We start from the raw sequence: 16,478 nt of genomic DNA, 5'->3' as shown, positions 1-16,478 counted from the left end.
AAAAACACATTAAATAACAGTACAGTCCATTGAAGAGAAGCATGTCTGTCCCTCACAGCCTCGCTTTCGTTCCAGTTAAAAATCAAAGATGGCGCTGCTGTGAATAAGGTCTATAGAGGATCTTGGACAATGATACTGCTTGTCCCTTATATGTCGACGGCCCTGGATGGGGTAGACTAAACATGATGTGTTGATTAACAATGACATAAAACAATATTTCGGAATAAAGTGGAAATGCCATCATGGTTTTGAGTCGATGTAGATGGAGGTGAGATGAAGAATCTGAAAATTGTCCAGGGGTAGACTATGAGGTATAAGACAAGGTCTCTCCGTTCTTCCAGAGAACTTCTGCCAGATGGAGATTTTAATTAGAGATTAGTGGACTGTGGGAGACAAACAGGGAAAGGCTATAGAAGAAAGAGACAAAAAGGCAATTCAGACAAACACATGCTTGTGTTCTCCAAATTGAAAAGGGAGTTTTTCCACTGCTCGTATAACCAAATATTAGAGTGTTTAGTTTCATTAAGGTTTTTTTCTCACACATTTCACTTCTGTAACTTCATTAATCATAGCCTAGGCCTACTCATAAAATAAATTATGTCAAAATTTATTTCAAAATGCCTTTGTCTCAGCCAGATTACTGCTGGCTGGCAAGGACTTTTAATTTGAATGAGAAACGTTTGTCATTTCCTGTGCAGGCAGTAATTGAGATATTTAAGAAAATTTTACTAATTTAGGTGTTTGTTTTTTTTGAGTAGACATGGAACTGTAGATGACAAGTGAAATCGTCATTTATAAATCATCTAAGAACCACTTACAAGACTAACGTAGTTTGCTAATAAATTATTAAATAGAGGGTGGTCTGCAAGTCTAGTCGAAAAAGGCACACGAATTCCCACAACAAAGCGGTGCGTGATTTTGATCATCTGCTTGGCCAACAACATGATGCTCGTGTAAAAGAGGGATAGAGAAGGGGGATTTGGGGGGCGAAAGCAAAATATCACGTGTATTGTTGCACAGAAAGCCATGTTGCTTAACAACTGTGTCAGACTAGAGGGAAAAGTTATCGTCCTTCGCAAGAGAGAACATCCCCCCGCCTTCTGATTTAATATACGTGAGCCCTGTTTTCCACGCCTTTAAAAAAAACAAGAAGGAAAATACGCCAAGAAATACGAGATTTTCAACGGATGGGTGTTTGGTTTCTGCCTCGGAACCTAAGACAAAAACGACCGCGATGAGCTGATACGTCTGATAAAATGCTTGCTGGGAACAGTATTGTCAGAGGTAGGCTCGTTTGTTTTTTATTGCGCTGAATCAGATGGCAGCATCGTAACATGTCGTTGTCACGCAGATACGAAGTTGCTGCAGAAACGGAGGATGTGTTGTTTTCCTTTGCCATTTTCCTCTTTCCTTTGAACTTAAGTCGAATGCATGTCTGTTTTCATTTGTATGCTCTTATTGCGTCCTGTGTTGCTTTGTTATTCCATGCAGGTCTGGGCATTGTGATGCTATACTGTCTCTGCCAAGAAAACATATGTTAGCCTTGCATATATTTTTTTATTCTTTTGCATAAAATGAACTATTTTAATGTTCTATATGTGATCCTATAGTGAAATAACCTTTCAGCATGTTATGCAGCCCTAAATAGGTTTTTATAAATCATGTTTAAAAAATATTTTATCACATCCCATGAATTCAAAATTAGAGATACGTTAGCTATGCTTGTGTACTACTAAAAGTTGACAAAATGAAACTTTATCAGATACATTACCATTCCAAAAATTTGTGTCAGTAATATTTCAAATGCACTCCTGTGGGAAAACGTCTAAATAAGCCCAAAATGGCTAAACGCCATCTTTTAATTGTCTCAACCACAAATTATTGGTCAGGAAATTAGCAACAAATGCTGCCTCAAAAAATGTCAGAGACAAAATGATTTTTTTGGCAGAATGTGGGAAGTTGTGTGTGGAGTGATAAATCACAATGAAGTGTGAGTTGCATGGTGATGTTCCAGAGCGGTGTCTTCAAAAATCCGGTGAGAAATATAATAATAAATGCATCTCTACCACAGTGAAGCATAGAGGAAGAGACTCTGTCATTGTGTGGGGAGCCTTTTTAGCTGCTGGTATTCTAGCTGCTTCACTGTGGAAAGTCATTTAATACTTTGGAGTACAGGATGCAGAAAGGCTTTCTTCTCACATCTAAAGAGAAATAATCAGATGTTATTTTTTTAACAAGATAATGCTTCTGCCCAAGTTGCAAAGACAACCAAGAAGTTGCTTGAGAGCAAGTCTATCAAGTCTATGTTTTGGCCTGGTCAGAGTGAAGATTTGAACCCTGTAGTGAATATTTGGCCATTGGTCTTACAGTGAACTCAAATGAACTGGGAGACATTTTTCAAATACTCATGATCCGTTTGAAGCCATCAACTCTGAGTGGAACAACGCTGACTCCTCTTTCTGTAAAGCTGTCTGCAAGTGTACCACACGGCTTAAACATTTAGGGGAAATCTTAAGTTGTTCTGGCCTAAGTTACTTTATCTACAGTATTTGTGCAATTCTTGGTAATTTCTAAAATAGTTAAGACCACTAAATATTTAGCCATTTTTTGCTTGGCCCTTTTTTTTTTTCTTTTTTGCCGAGGAGTGTACTTGCTGTTATTTTAAACTTTCTTCATAAAATAAATAGGCTATGCACTGTGGTTTCCAACATTGATAATAAGAAAAGTTTTTCTGAAGGATCATGTGACACTGAAGACAGGAGTAAAGACTGCTGAAAATTCATCTTTGCCATCACTGGAATAAATTACATCTAAAAAAATATTAAAATAGAAAAGAGTTATTTAAAATTTTATAAAATGTACTGTATTTTTGATCAAATAAATCTAGCCTTCTAAATTTCCTTCGATTAAAAACAGAAAAATATCTTACAGACCCCAAACTTTGGAGCGGCAGTGTGTAGGCTACACATTTAAAATCTCTTTCTCTTGGGAACAGACAAAAAATTAGAGTATCCTATAAGCATCCCATAACTGCAAGTAATAATTTGTAATGCATATCTAAATAATTTTTGGTTACACTTTATTTTAAGGTGTCGGCTCCTTGTTACACTGTAATCATACATTTAAGTACTGAGTAATATTAAGGAACCACATGTAGGGTTAGGATTTGGTTTGGTTTAGGGTTAGTTTCATGTAATTATGCATAATTTATAGTTATTACTATAGTAACTGCATATAACATAAGTAACAATAACACTGTAAAATAAAGTGTTGCATAATTTTTTAAGAACATTTAAAAAAAAAATCATCATTGTTCCAACAGGAAATATGTCAATACAAGAAAGCAAACTGTAATTACAATGATATTTATAATTTTAATGAACAAATGCATTTGCCCTGTTTACTTTAAGGTGACCTGCCCAGGTGAGGTGGTTTGGTACTGACAGATATGGAGGTGGGAAGTCTGCCTGTCGAGCTTTGGCGCCTCATCCTGGCATACCTGCCTCTGCCAGATCTGGGTCGATGCTGTCTGGTGTGCAGAGCCTGGCGGGAACTCATTTTGAGCTTGGACAGCACACGTTGGCGGCAGCTCTGTCTAGGATGCCCTGAATGTCGCCACCCAAATTGGCCCCGTCGCCCCCATCTGCCCCCGGTGTCCTGGAGAGAGGCTCTCCGTCAGCATGCTCTTGCCAGCCGAACCTGGACCCAGAACGGCTCGGACCTCCACTCGTCTGCCTGCCTCCACCTTTTCCGCCGGAGGAAAGACCGCAGGGTTTGGCATGTTGGCACAGTGGCAGGGCGCGGGTATGAGACTTTTAGGGGGGCGCTGGCTGCAGCAGGGCCATACGATAAGGTGGTGCTCCATGCGGGTGTATACGAGGAACAGGTGGAGGTGTCCCTCAAGGTGCCTGTGGAGATTGTTGGAATGGGAAAGTTGGGGGATGTATCGTTGTTGGTGAGCTTTGATCAACAGTGCCCGACGGCGAGACTGTGCAATCTGGTATTCATGCCAGCGTGGTTTTCACCTGTGGTTTATAAGGTGAGCCTTGATACTTTCACAAGCCCATACATGCAAATTGTAACATTTGTGCTGTGCATATTCATTTACAAAAAGTGACAACAGCTAGTCACACATCCATAAATGGCTGAACACATACTAGACTCTAGTGTGTGTGTGTGTGTGTGTGTGTGTGTGTGTGTGTGTCAGGGCTGCCAACTTTTGAGTTTAGCTTGGAGTGAGATTTTTTTTTTTCGGGGGTGGGGGGGGGGGTGTATGTCAAAACAAATATTGCATCACAATAAGTGTAATTGTGATTGTCAAAACATTTGGTAACTAAATAGAATTTTATGAAGTTTAGTGACAACATGTTACAATGTTTACATTGTACAATGACTGGTAGGATACAGTTTTTATTATTGCTTGACAAAAATTTCAAGATTTCAATTCCATTCTTGTGATTTGATTCCGATTTTGATTCAATATTGACTAATTTGGATACATGTTTATTTTAAATTTTATTTAAAAAAATAATCTCGCCTAATGCTGTAAACATAGAGGGCCCAATCTGCTGGTATTATTAAAGGTTGAAAATAACAAATTAAATTAAATATAATGCAGTTTTTGTTATAATAACAATTATTTAATGACATAAGTAAAAATATAGTAAATATGTAATATAGTGCTCAGCAAAATCCCCTCTTTAGCTATTTTTTCTATTCAGTTAACATGTTATGGTCATTAAATGGCTTTCCTGAGGTAAATGTAACGTTATGTGACATAAATTGTTCTCCTGCTGTTATATTGACCTCTTTCAGTGGTTGAAAAACACTAATTGGTCGACATTATGTATATTTTCGGTAAGTTGTACTGCATCTTTAAATAAAAAAGTAACAGATGATCGGTTCACGTGCACTTGAACTGAGGCGCTCAGCGATCTGTCACGTCACATTTACACAAGCGCCAAACATATTTTTGTCTGAATTTCGTAATAAAATTGACATAATCTAAGAGCTGAGAATTAGTTTAATATTAAAAGTACCACTTTGCTCTGCAATTTTTCTGTGCATGAGAAAATGGATGTGTGGTGTGAGAGCGTGTGAAAAGTGTCAATTGCGTGAGTCTCACGCTCAATGTGTGTGTGTGGGGTGGGGTCATCTTGGTGCCCCTAAAAATCGGATTAACTCGATTGTAGGGCTGGGTATCGATTCAGATGTTACAATTCGATTCGATTTCGATTCGCAAGCTCTCAAATCGATTCGATTTCGATTCTCGATTCGATTTTCGATTTCGATTCTCGATTCGATTTTTCGATTTCGATTCTGAATTAGATTTCGATTCGACTCAATTAATATTTAATACAAATCCTATATTTATTAAAAAAAGAAAAAGAAAAGAAAACTGAACATAAGTTTTCAAGTGTTTAATTAATAAAAAGAAATTAAGAGCCACAAACCTGTATATTAAACTCTTTTTATTTTAGGTACACTTGGGTACATTAAAACAGATATACACTCTATATTTCAAATGCATACAATGAATAGACAGGATTTTGATGCAAGATGAAAAATTGATGCTGAAAATTGGACAAGTCAGAACAGTCGCATGTCTTGATCAAACAGGTTAACAATCCTCACATAAACCCATATAAAAACATTGCATATAATTTTTTATCTGTGCCCTTCCTGTCTAACAGCTAGGCCATATACATAAATTGAATAAAGTTATCAAACAGTCTGTGCTGCATTAATTATAAATTATATATAGACTAATCAAAGTTAAAAAAGTTCTTTAGTCAAGAGCAGTGAGTGTTTTTCTCTGTTCCCTTTGTTATTTGATTAACTTTTAACGACAGAGATAATTAGTGGCTACTGTGTACTGTCCCTTTAAGACCAGCCGCTGTTGACAGAGACGCGGATCTCACACGCGCCGAGTCATAACTCTTCACGTTCATCATAAGACTGCTCTTATGTTATGAAAATACTCAACAAAAAGACATTTTGGCATTATTGTGTGTTTTATTGTTCGTTCAAGCGCGACAGATAACTCTATTCTGGGCTGTCTTGTGCGCACGCACGATATCATCGCAAGTTTTTCTGTCACAGTCAGGACTTTCACAGGCAGCGAGATCTATTTTGTCTTGTCGCGTATGAATGGTTTAAAAGCATTTGAATGAATAAGAGCGGGATCATGTAACACTAGCCAAAGGATGACAAAAAATTAACAGATGCTGCCTGCATTGCGATAAAAGCCCAAATTTGTTTATTTAATATAAAATCGCAGCATTTTGCGCAGGGTTCTCAAGTTTTATCAAAATCTTGGAGTGAGATCACATGCGGTTGGGGGAGGAGCCCTAATGGAGCCCCGCCCCCCAATTTTACCCATTGTTCATAATTAACCAGCACAAATTGAAATTATAACAATTGGTAAATCTGATAAATGACAGAGCAATTAATCACATCAAATATACTCTTTAATGTTATATTTCAAAATTACAATTAAGTTACAAAAATATAACAAATTGCTCCAAACAGTTTGGAAAATGTTGCTCCAAACATTTTGAATGTGTCTAGTCGAAATGGTATAATGATTTATTGTGTGGTGGGACATTGAGAACAAATGACATATTAGAGTATTATTAAGGTATGTGTGTGTGTTTGTGTGTGTGTGTGTGTGTGTGTGTGTACACACTCCAGCTTATGAAATGTGTTTTGTGTTGCAAGTGTTTGAAAAATACAAATGCAATGGCAATCAATGATTAATGTAACGTTATGTTTTGACAGGATATAAAATATTACCCAGAGCACTCTGCTTTAATACGTATGTAGCCTTAATGTAACTAGAAATACTATTAATACAGTATAATATATAATATAATTTAAAATAAAATAAATACATTTACATTTATCTCTCTATAAATTACAGAAACGTCTGTCTGTCTGTGTGTGTGTGTGTGTGTCTGTCTGTCTGTCTGTCTGTCTGTCTGTGTGTCTGTTAACCACATATCTCTCGAACCGTTAGTCCGATGGATTTCAAACTTGACAGGTGTCTCGCTACGGTCACGAGTAAGTGCAGTGCCAAGTTTGACGTTGTTTGGATGAGAAATGCTAAAGATATCGTTAAATATATCATTTTTATAAGGTTGTGGTTTAAAAATAAACATTCTGACACTAGAGAGTTGTATCGGTCAAAGAAGCCCCAAGAAGGTTGTGGTTTAAAAATAAACATTCTGACAATCTGTCAGCTACACTGTTTACTTCTGAATATTATAGTTTGGTTCCAAAACGTGATAAATCCATTTTGATTAATTGGAGTAAAATTGTGTTTTCTTTACCAAGAAACCAACAATTACTAAAAAACACACACAAAAACTGATTTTGCACGGGCACTTTGCACTGCTCCTTGAATCGACACGCTTATTCATTTGTGGATGTTTACTGAATCTGTAAGTCAGCTATGCTGTTTACTTCTGAATATTATATTTCATTCTGGTGCGCTTAACGTTATCGCTACTGTAAGTAGCCTATGCTATTCACCAACTAAACATATCCTATTCAATGTGTTCACAGTCTCTTTCACGGGCATCATTTGTAGTGGCCTATACACAAACTGTTTACTCAAGCGCAGCGTTTTCTCGGAGTTCACTGTGTGCTTTCTACCATGCACAAAAAAAAATGTCACTGAACTTTTGCTGTGTAATTGTAACAATGAGCACTCAAACACACCAAACCAACAATTACTAAAAACACACACAAAAACTGATTTTGCACGGGCATTTTTTGCACTAGTTTAAAATAAAATGAAGAAATTATGGAGCGAAATATGTGCCATAATTTAACAAACAAATCCAGCATTTTGCAAACAAACTCAATCTACTTTGCAAAGGAAAACTCGACTCGCAAACAAACTCAATCTACTTCGCAAAGGAAAACTCGACTCGCAAACAAACTCGATCCGCTTTGCAAAGGAAATCATCGCAAACAAACAGAAAGCAATGTGCAAGCACAAAGGTCACAAATGCGTCCAGGCAGATTTTCTCACAAATACGTCCAGGCAGATTTTCTCACAAATGCGTGCAGGCAGATTTTCTCACAAATGCGTCCAGGCAGATTTTCTCACAAATGCAGTTGAGCAACTTCCTCCTCTAAAACAGTAGATGGCGCTAAACTATAGGCTAATTTAGCGCTAGTCTCCCAGGAGAAGCACTGATTTGAAACTTGCCTTTGCCTACAGCTGAGGAAAATGACCGGTGAACGGGTGTGTTTCTGTCTTATTTGATCTATAATTAACCTTTTTGAGGTTTTCTCTTGCCAAACGTTTATTGCATATCTAGACAGAAATCCACATTAGCACCATAAATTAGTGATTATGTCTACACTTGAACGAATCTATTTCTTTCATTCTCCATAAATGAATGAGAACATTTCATTTAATTGAGCGGCGGGTTTCATTTGTGTGTCCAAAATAATAATTTGGGCACTGCATAGGCTACGTCACAGGCAAGATAAGAAACAATTGTAGGCCTATATATATATATATATATTTTTTTTTTTTTTTTTGCATTAATTATTTTATTACATTAATTGTTAAGCTGACTGAATTCCAACTAGGCTAAATAAATAAATAAGTGGGAGCCTCCTTTCAATTAAATTAAATGTTCTCATTAATTTATGGAGAACGAAAGAAATAGATTCATTCAAGTGTAGACATAATCACTAATTTAGTAATTTCGCATGAGTCCGATGCAGAAAAAAATGACAAAAAGCAACAAGATGGCAGAGCTTTCAGCTTATAGATTCCCCGATCCTAGAGTGAAGTGCTACTAAGTGCTAATGTGGATTTCTGTCTAGATATGCAATAAACGTTTGGCAAGAGAAAACCTCAAAAAGGTTCATTATAGATCAAATAAGACAGAAACACACCCGTTCACCGGTCATTTTCCTCAGCTGTAGGCAAAGGCAAGTTTCAAATCAGTGCTTCTCCCAGGAGACTAGCACTAAATTAGCCTATAGTTTAGCGCCATCTACTGTTTTAGAAGAGGAAGTTGCTCAACTGCATTTGTGAGAAAATCTGCCTGGACGCATTTGTGAGAAAATCTGCCTGGACGCATTTGTGACCTTTGTGCTTGCACATTGGTTTCTTTTTGTTTGCGAGTCGAGATTTCCTTTGCAAAGCGGATCGAGTTTGTTTGCGAGTCGAGTTTTCCTTTGCGAAGTAGATTGAGTTTGTTTGCGAGTCGAGTTTTCCTTTGCAAAGCGGATCGAGTTTGTTTGCGAGTCGAGTTTTCCTTTGCGAAGTAGATTGAGTTTGTTTGCGAGTCGAGTTTTCCTTTGCGAAGTAGATTGAGTTTGTTTGCGAGTCGAGTTTTCCTTTGCGAAGTAGATTGAGTTTGTTTGCAAAATGCTGGATTTGTTTGTTAAATTATGGCACATAATTCGCTCCATAAGAAATACATCTTCATTCCTTCCCATACCCACTAACATTTCCCTTAGTTTCAGATAACGTAAGCTAGCCAAACTGAGCCAAAGCTTCTGGTCTGGTTGCAAAGTAGTTGTAGAGTTTTTGACTGTGCACATCAATAATAATGTATACGATGGGCTATATATTAAATGTTCTAGCCTTAAAATGTTAGACGAGCTTTCTTCCAACTTACCTTCTCCATCATCACGACGTGTGTTCGCGCGATGTTGTTGGTTACCTAGTAACGAACGTACGGTGGCCGAGAATGTTCCGTCAACTTCCGTGTGTTCGCGCATCTGTGTTGCCTATTAACGAACGCAATCTGGCCGAGATACGTGCTGGCGGCAGGAAACTTCACTTTGTGTGCCCGCGCCTCATATACAACGTTATATATAAAGCTTGTAGGACAACTTGGTTGGCATTGCCTTTTCAGCGTGAGAAATACACGGTGTGGCGTGTGAGCGTGTGAACTGGTTGAATTGCGTGTGTCTCACGGCCAATGCGTGAGACTTGAGAACCCTATAGCCTAATTGCGTATAGGCTTGACATCGCGATTGCGATATGATTAAACGTGCAGCACTTTTGAGGTTATTTTATGATTTAGATAAAACTAACATAAAATATCACAGCATTAGCTATAAAATTGAGTTTGCAAGCCTATATGAACAGTGGAGGAAAACTAATTCTTGGGTAATAGATAAATAAAGATGGAAAAAAAATCGATTCTTGGCGTTTGAGAATCGATTTTGAATCGACCACATTTTAAAAAACGATTAATCGAAAAATCGATTTTTTTGCCCAGCCCTACTCGATTGTCAGCAACCAAATTACTTCAGCCCTTTAAAGGTAGGGCAGGCAATTTTCGGAGAGGCAAGGAATGACGGGCTAGCTTTTGAAAGCATAAGATCCCACCCTCCTTTCAGAGTGTCTCCAAAGCCACACCTCCTACAAAACACATGAATGCGTACAGCAGGGAGCAAACAAAAACGTCACAAGAGACAGCGTTAAACTACCTCATGTCTCAAAGCACCAGAGGTGGGAGTAAGTCACACATGTGCAAGTCACAAGTAAGTCTCAAGTCTTAACCTTCAAGTCTCAAGCAAGTCCAAGTCAATTTTGTGAAAAGCAAGTCAAGTCAAGTCAAGTCACTGCTTTATGTCAAGCAAGTCAAGTCAAGTCGTAGCTTGGGTCACAAGTCACGGCAAGTCATACAAACGTTTGATGATTTCACAGAATTTATATATTAAAATAAGTTAAAACTACATAAGTTGTGGACTATGGTTTTATTTGCAACATTTTTTTAAATATGCATTTCCACATACAGCTGAGTGGTTAAAAATCTAAAAAAGAAATAAAATTTCAAACTACATAGCCTAAAATGTAAATGTAACTGAAATTAGGCCAACATTAAAGCATGAAAAATAAATATGCCTCAAACATTGCAGTAGACCATTAAAAGATATTAAACAATTCACAATTCAAGTATAATGGTTCCTATGCCACCAAATGGCATTCTTCAAACTGGCATCCCCTTTATGGAACATGAACACATCCTTAACAACAAGTTAGATCTTTCCTTTTTAACAAAAGATTAACAAGAAATAAACAGTAATAATTGAATTAACACAAAACATAAACCTGTCAATCAGGTGGATTGACTATTGTACATTATTAATCTGTGTGAGTGAGTGATTTATTAATATTTGTGAATGTGTGTGCATGTGTATGAGTGAAAGGTGTATTGTTTGCATGTCCATGGTTGTGTTTGACTTTCTCTGTGTGTGTGTGTGTGTGTGTGTGTGTGTGTGTGTGTGTGTGTGTGTGTGTGTGTGTGTGTGTGTGTGTGTGTGTGTGTGTGAGAGAGAGAGGTGATTTGATTGAGTGTGATTGATTCATTAATATTTGTGAGTGAATGTGTGTGCGTGTGTATGAGTGAAGAGTGTATTGTTTGTTTGCATGTGTGCATGGTTGTGCTTGCAAGTTTGAATTTTTGTTTTGTTTATTTGTGTATGCATGGTTCGGTTCGAAAGTCTGTATGTTTTTTTTTCTTTGTGTGTAGGTGTCTTTTTACAATCTTTTATGTGCATCCCCAAAAACTATCCAATTATTAGACACTGTACACATGCTATTATGCTATTAAAGGACAACTCCGGCGGAAAATGAACCTGGGGTGTAATAACACATGGGAACCGAGTCGACCGTTCTCTGGGATTTGTTTTCATGATAATCGAATGTAAAGAGTTTTATCTCTAAAAACTGATTAGCTTATAACGCTAGTATATGGGGCATAGAGTAAGTAAAAAGAAATCGCTAGTTAATACCACTAACAAGGCTCAAAATAGCCCCACACTAACACGGTAGCATAATGAGGGTGCTTGTTAGTGGTATTAACTAGCGATTTCTTTTTACTTACTCTATGCCCCATATACTAGCGTTATAAGCTAATCAGTTTTTAGAGATAAAACTCTTTACATTCGATTATCATGAAAACAAATCCCAGAGAACGGTAGACTCTGTACCAATGTGTTATTAATTATTATTAAATTACAGTTACATTTTTTTTATATTTCTTTTAACATTCAAGTCAACCCTGGGATAGCAGACTATATTGGTAGCATATAACTAGACAGTACAAAGGGATGTATGCAGGTAAGAAAAACTGGAATATGGCATATTTTAACATATTTTAACCCGATTTTAATTTTCAAGAAATGTTTTGTTTTTCGCTGTGCTTTTGTATGTAAGGGATTATTCAGATCATAAAAAAATCATTAATCCAAGGCACTCGAATATTATTAAAAATATATAGAAAGCCTTTATTTCATCATGGCTTTAATATTTTAAAATCAGGTGACAAGTAGTTACTTGCACACCTATGCGTTGCGGATGAGCCTTCGTCAGGGTGTGTGACCAAAGCCCCTTTCACACAGAGATTCCGGAAAATACACGGATAAAGTGACCCGAGATTTGACTCGGGTTAGTTTGATTTAGGTTCATTCACACTGCCAGTGATTTTCCAGAATAAGATAGTGCGTTCACACACAACCCGTAAAAATCCCGTAAAGACACATGACATCGATGTGACTTTAATGTCTCAGCAGCGTCTTAAGTTTGCTTATGAGCTGCGATTTCTCTCTCGAGAAACCATGCTTCTGCATTTTTTTCTCTCTGATTCGATCATAAACTTGCGCATTACATACCGTTTCACAGCTGGCGAACGATCCCGCGCTTCAGCGTCATCACTACGACACGCGGCTTTCACACAGTGCGCGTTCCTGCTGCGTCACGGGATTGTTGCGGTGCGTTCAAATACAGATATTTATTTTTAAAAAGACAAGTTATTTCGAGTCATTTACCTCAAGTCCGAGTCAAGTCTCAAGTCATGAATATCAAGTCAAAGTCAAGTCAAGTCTTTTATTAATATTTGTCAAGCAAGTCTCAAGTACGGAAGCCCTAAGAGGCCATGGATTGTTATTTTTTTCTATCTTGTTTTCTCGTGATCACGACTTAATTTTCTCGTGATCTCGAGATAACAAAAGTTGTTTTCTCGTGATCACGAGTTAATTTTCTCGTTATCTCGAGATAACAAAAGTTGTTTTCTCGTGATCACGACTTAATTTCTAATATATGATATCGACATAAAACCGTTTTCTCACGCCGTCATGTGTATCGCGATTCGCGAGAAAATCTCGCTCCTTCTGAATGTTGTGTAGGCTATATCATGATGTAGCCTACGTGCGAGCTGGCTTCTTTGATTTTGAAATCTACTTCATAAAAAGCCCGCAGAAGAGATGGATTTTATAACTGCTTTGAGAGAGAGAGAGGTGTCCCAGAGGAGAACCTGGCCAGACTTAACTGAACCTCTCTGACCATGTGTCGGGTCAGTCGCAAAAAAACATTAATCTGCATCTTTTCAAACATTCTGGTAGACATGCAGACGTTCAGGTCCCTGAAGTTGGCTGGCAATGAAACTGACTACACGTTCAGGGTAGCTATTGTCTTCTACGATAAAGTTGCAGACCTGACAGCCTCCTAAGTGTCTGACACTAATGTGGAAGTCGTCAATCACTGACAGACATAGAACTATTACATTTTGAGTGAGCCCGTTATCAAAATAAAAGCGAATGCGATCATCCATGATGCTGCTTTATTCTGCTTTTGGTGCTTATACTGTTCTTGCCGACTACGCAGAAAAAAAAAACAATTCGTGATCACGAGAAAACAACTTTTGTTATCTCGAGATAACGAGAAAATTAAGTCGTGATCACGAGAAAACAACTTTTGTTATGTCGAGATCACGAGAAAATTAAATCATTATCACGAGAAAACAACAGAGAAAAAAAATATAATCCATGGCCTCTTAGGGCTTCCGTACTCAAGTCCTAAAATTTGCGACTTAAGTCTGACTCGAGTCAAGTCATTGACTCGAGTCCCCCATCTCTGCAAAGCACATAACATTACAATAATAATGAACATAAGCAACTTAAAGAGCACTGACCTGTGTCACCTGACTGCTGCAGATTAATTTAGATGTTGATAGTGTTGCCATTAAAACACATAAATTTGAGTCACGAACCACTTTGAGTATAACGTCACGGGTTCCATCTTTTCCAAATTACAGTAGTTATGGCGTGAACGCAGCATAAGCTTGTTGTTTTGGTTTAGGAGGAACTGTAAAAAGTGTCTGCTGTTTTGATTACGGTGCTCGGTGACTCTGCGTAGCATGAAACGTGCTGATGACATGTGATTTCTGCATGAGCAGGGTGCGCAGAGGTATGAAAATATATACGTTGACAGGCAGGTAGGACATCGTATCGTTGCATTTGGACCAAACATTTTATGGTCCTACATCTTCCACAGACGATGTATATGTGTGTGTGTATATATATATATATATATATATATATATACACACACATACACATATACATATACATATAAATACATTTAGAATCACCTTTGTGATTGCTATCAGGATGTGAAGAGATCAACCAGCATAACAAAAAATATTTCTGGAACAAATCACCTACCCTACCTTTAAACATCAGTGATGGTGTGTCCTTTCTCCATGTTTACTGAAAACAATTTGGAATATAGCTGTATCCAGTGATTCAAAACAATTTCACACATCAATCAGATCACATGTCTGTCTGTCTGTCTGTCTGCCTGCCTGCCTGCCAGCCAGCCAATCACTTCGTCTATCCGACTGTCTATCTAACATTGTTTGTCATCAACTCTTTTATCTGAATATTGATTAATATTGGTTCCATGTGTCCCTGGCACTCTGTAACAAGCTTTACACAGAAAACATGGTCAGTTTTCCTATAGTGCTATAATTACATATTTTTTTCTTTCTTAGACATCTTCTGGACATGTCCAGTTGGACAACTGCAACTTTGAGGGCTGTCAGCTGCATATCCGGGGTCCAGGGACATGCCAGGCTCGTTTCTGCTCTTTTGCCCAGGGCAGCTCTGCCCATTTTCTGGGAGTAGCCATCAGTTTAATGGACAGTTGTGAATTCTCAGGGGGCGATTCCGCCTCTGTCACTGTGGAAGGTGCTCCGGTCTCTGAACGCAACTGGGCCTTCAAACACCTGGTCGCCTTGGCCAAGACCTTCACCATGATGACTAGTAATGGGTCAACCGAAATATCTAACCAGGGTGGAAAAGACAGCATGGATGCTGGTAGTCATGGAAACACACCCTTGGAAGGCGTAAACACAATGAAGGACTGGAGTAAGCAAGAAGTAGATTGGGAAACAAACTGGGCAAAACAGAAAGGTGGAGATAGTCTCCTTCCAGGCCAGGATGGTACGATGATTGAGGAGGATGGCATGGAAACATCAAGTGAGTCAAGTGAGGAAGATGATGAGCTAGATGGCGAGAAAAGCACAGCCTTAAAGCTTTCATACGACCAGCACGGACTAGCGCATCTCTCCAAAGCGGATATGCCTGATTCTTCTGCTTTTCCTGCACTGTTGAGCCTGTCTGCAGAGCTGCAGAGGGACGCAGAGGCGCGGGAGTTGGTCGCATCAGTTCAAGGCTGCTTGCTGCGCCGCTGTCTGCTGCGGGATGGAAAAGGTGGTGTGCATCTGTGCAATCATGGTCAAGCTCGACTGGAGGCCAATGTGTTCAGGGGGCTCAACTATGCAGTGCGCTGCATCCAGAATGCCAAAGTGTGTAAAACATGTATCTTCATGCCCTTTAAAGCTGAAGTATGTAATTTTGTCAACATTAAAATTCCTTCTCCAAGTTTATTGTGCAGAGATGACTATAAGTAAGCCTTTGGTTGGCCGATTTCCCTCTTTCAGCTCTGTGGCGCAACAGGTTTTATGGTATGGTTGGGTTTAAGGGTGTGTTAAGGTGTAGGGAAGGGTCAACAGTGTAATTGTAGATATAATTACAGAAATTAATTACAGCTTGTAATTAAGTGTTTTAAAAAAAAAAAAAAAAAAATATATATATATATATATATATATATATAAGTACAATGTAAAAACATGCACTGTATGTACACAGTAGTTGCTTTGTATCAAATGATCAATTGAAATGTTAGTTCATAGTAGTTAAATACACTTAATATAAGAATTTCGTTACTGGACCTTCCGGTGAAAGCGACATACTTCTCTCTGGTCACGTATGCAGGACTTCTCCAATCATTTCATCTTCTTAAACCCCTTCTTGAAGTCCCCGCCCTACATTTATTCTTTTTCTATAATCTGTTACATTTGGATATATGTCACAATCAGAAAAAAAGATCTGTTGCTACTTCCGCACATCTCAAAATCAATATCCATTTTCACACTGTACATTATAATATCATGATGATGCCTAAGTTCACTTGTAGCATTTAAAACTATAAAAAAAAAAAAAAATCATTTTTTTAATTTTTTTTTTTATTTAGACAAAATAATATAGAATTGTAAAATCGACCATTTATTGGTTATCGGCCATAACATTAAAATAATTATTGGCTTATTGGTGTTGGCCAGAGTTTAAATATGATTAGCTCATTCTTGCTA

At 37.9% G+C, this 16,478-nt stretch overlaps 1 protein-coding gene across 2 annotated transcripts in view; it reads left to right on the top strand.

Moving 5' to 3' along the window:
* Window positions 1–769: 769 nt before the first annotated feature.
* Window positions 770–16,478, top strand: part of fbxo10 (F-box protein 10) — a 26,054-nt gene continuing 10,345 nt past the window's right edge. For both annotated transcript variants that reach the window (XM_079848526.1, XM_079848527.1), the window contains exons 1-3: window positions 770–1,284; window positions 3,411–4,039; window positions 14,817–15,632. In XM_079848526.1, the coding sequence (XP_079704652.1) occupies window positions 3,449–4,039; window positions 14,817–15,632 (1,407 nt within the window). In that variant the 5' untranslated portion in view covers window positions 770–1,284; window positions 3,411–3,448. The remainder of the gene's footprint in view (window positions 1,285–3,410; window positions 4,040–14,816; window positions 15,633–16,478) is intronic.

This window comes from Squalius cephalus (genome assembly GCF_949319135.1).
Source record: "Squalius cephalus genome assembly, chromosome: 2".
Lineage (NCBI taxonomy): Eukaryota > Metazoa > Chordata > Actinopteri > Cypriniformes > Leuciscidae > Squalius > Squalius cephalus.
This window is presented reverse-complemented; position numbering and strand designations above follow the sequence as displayed.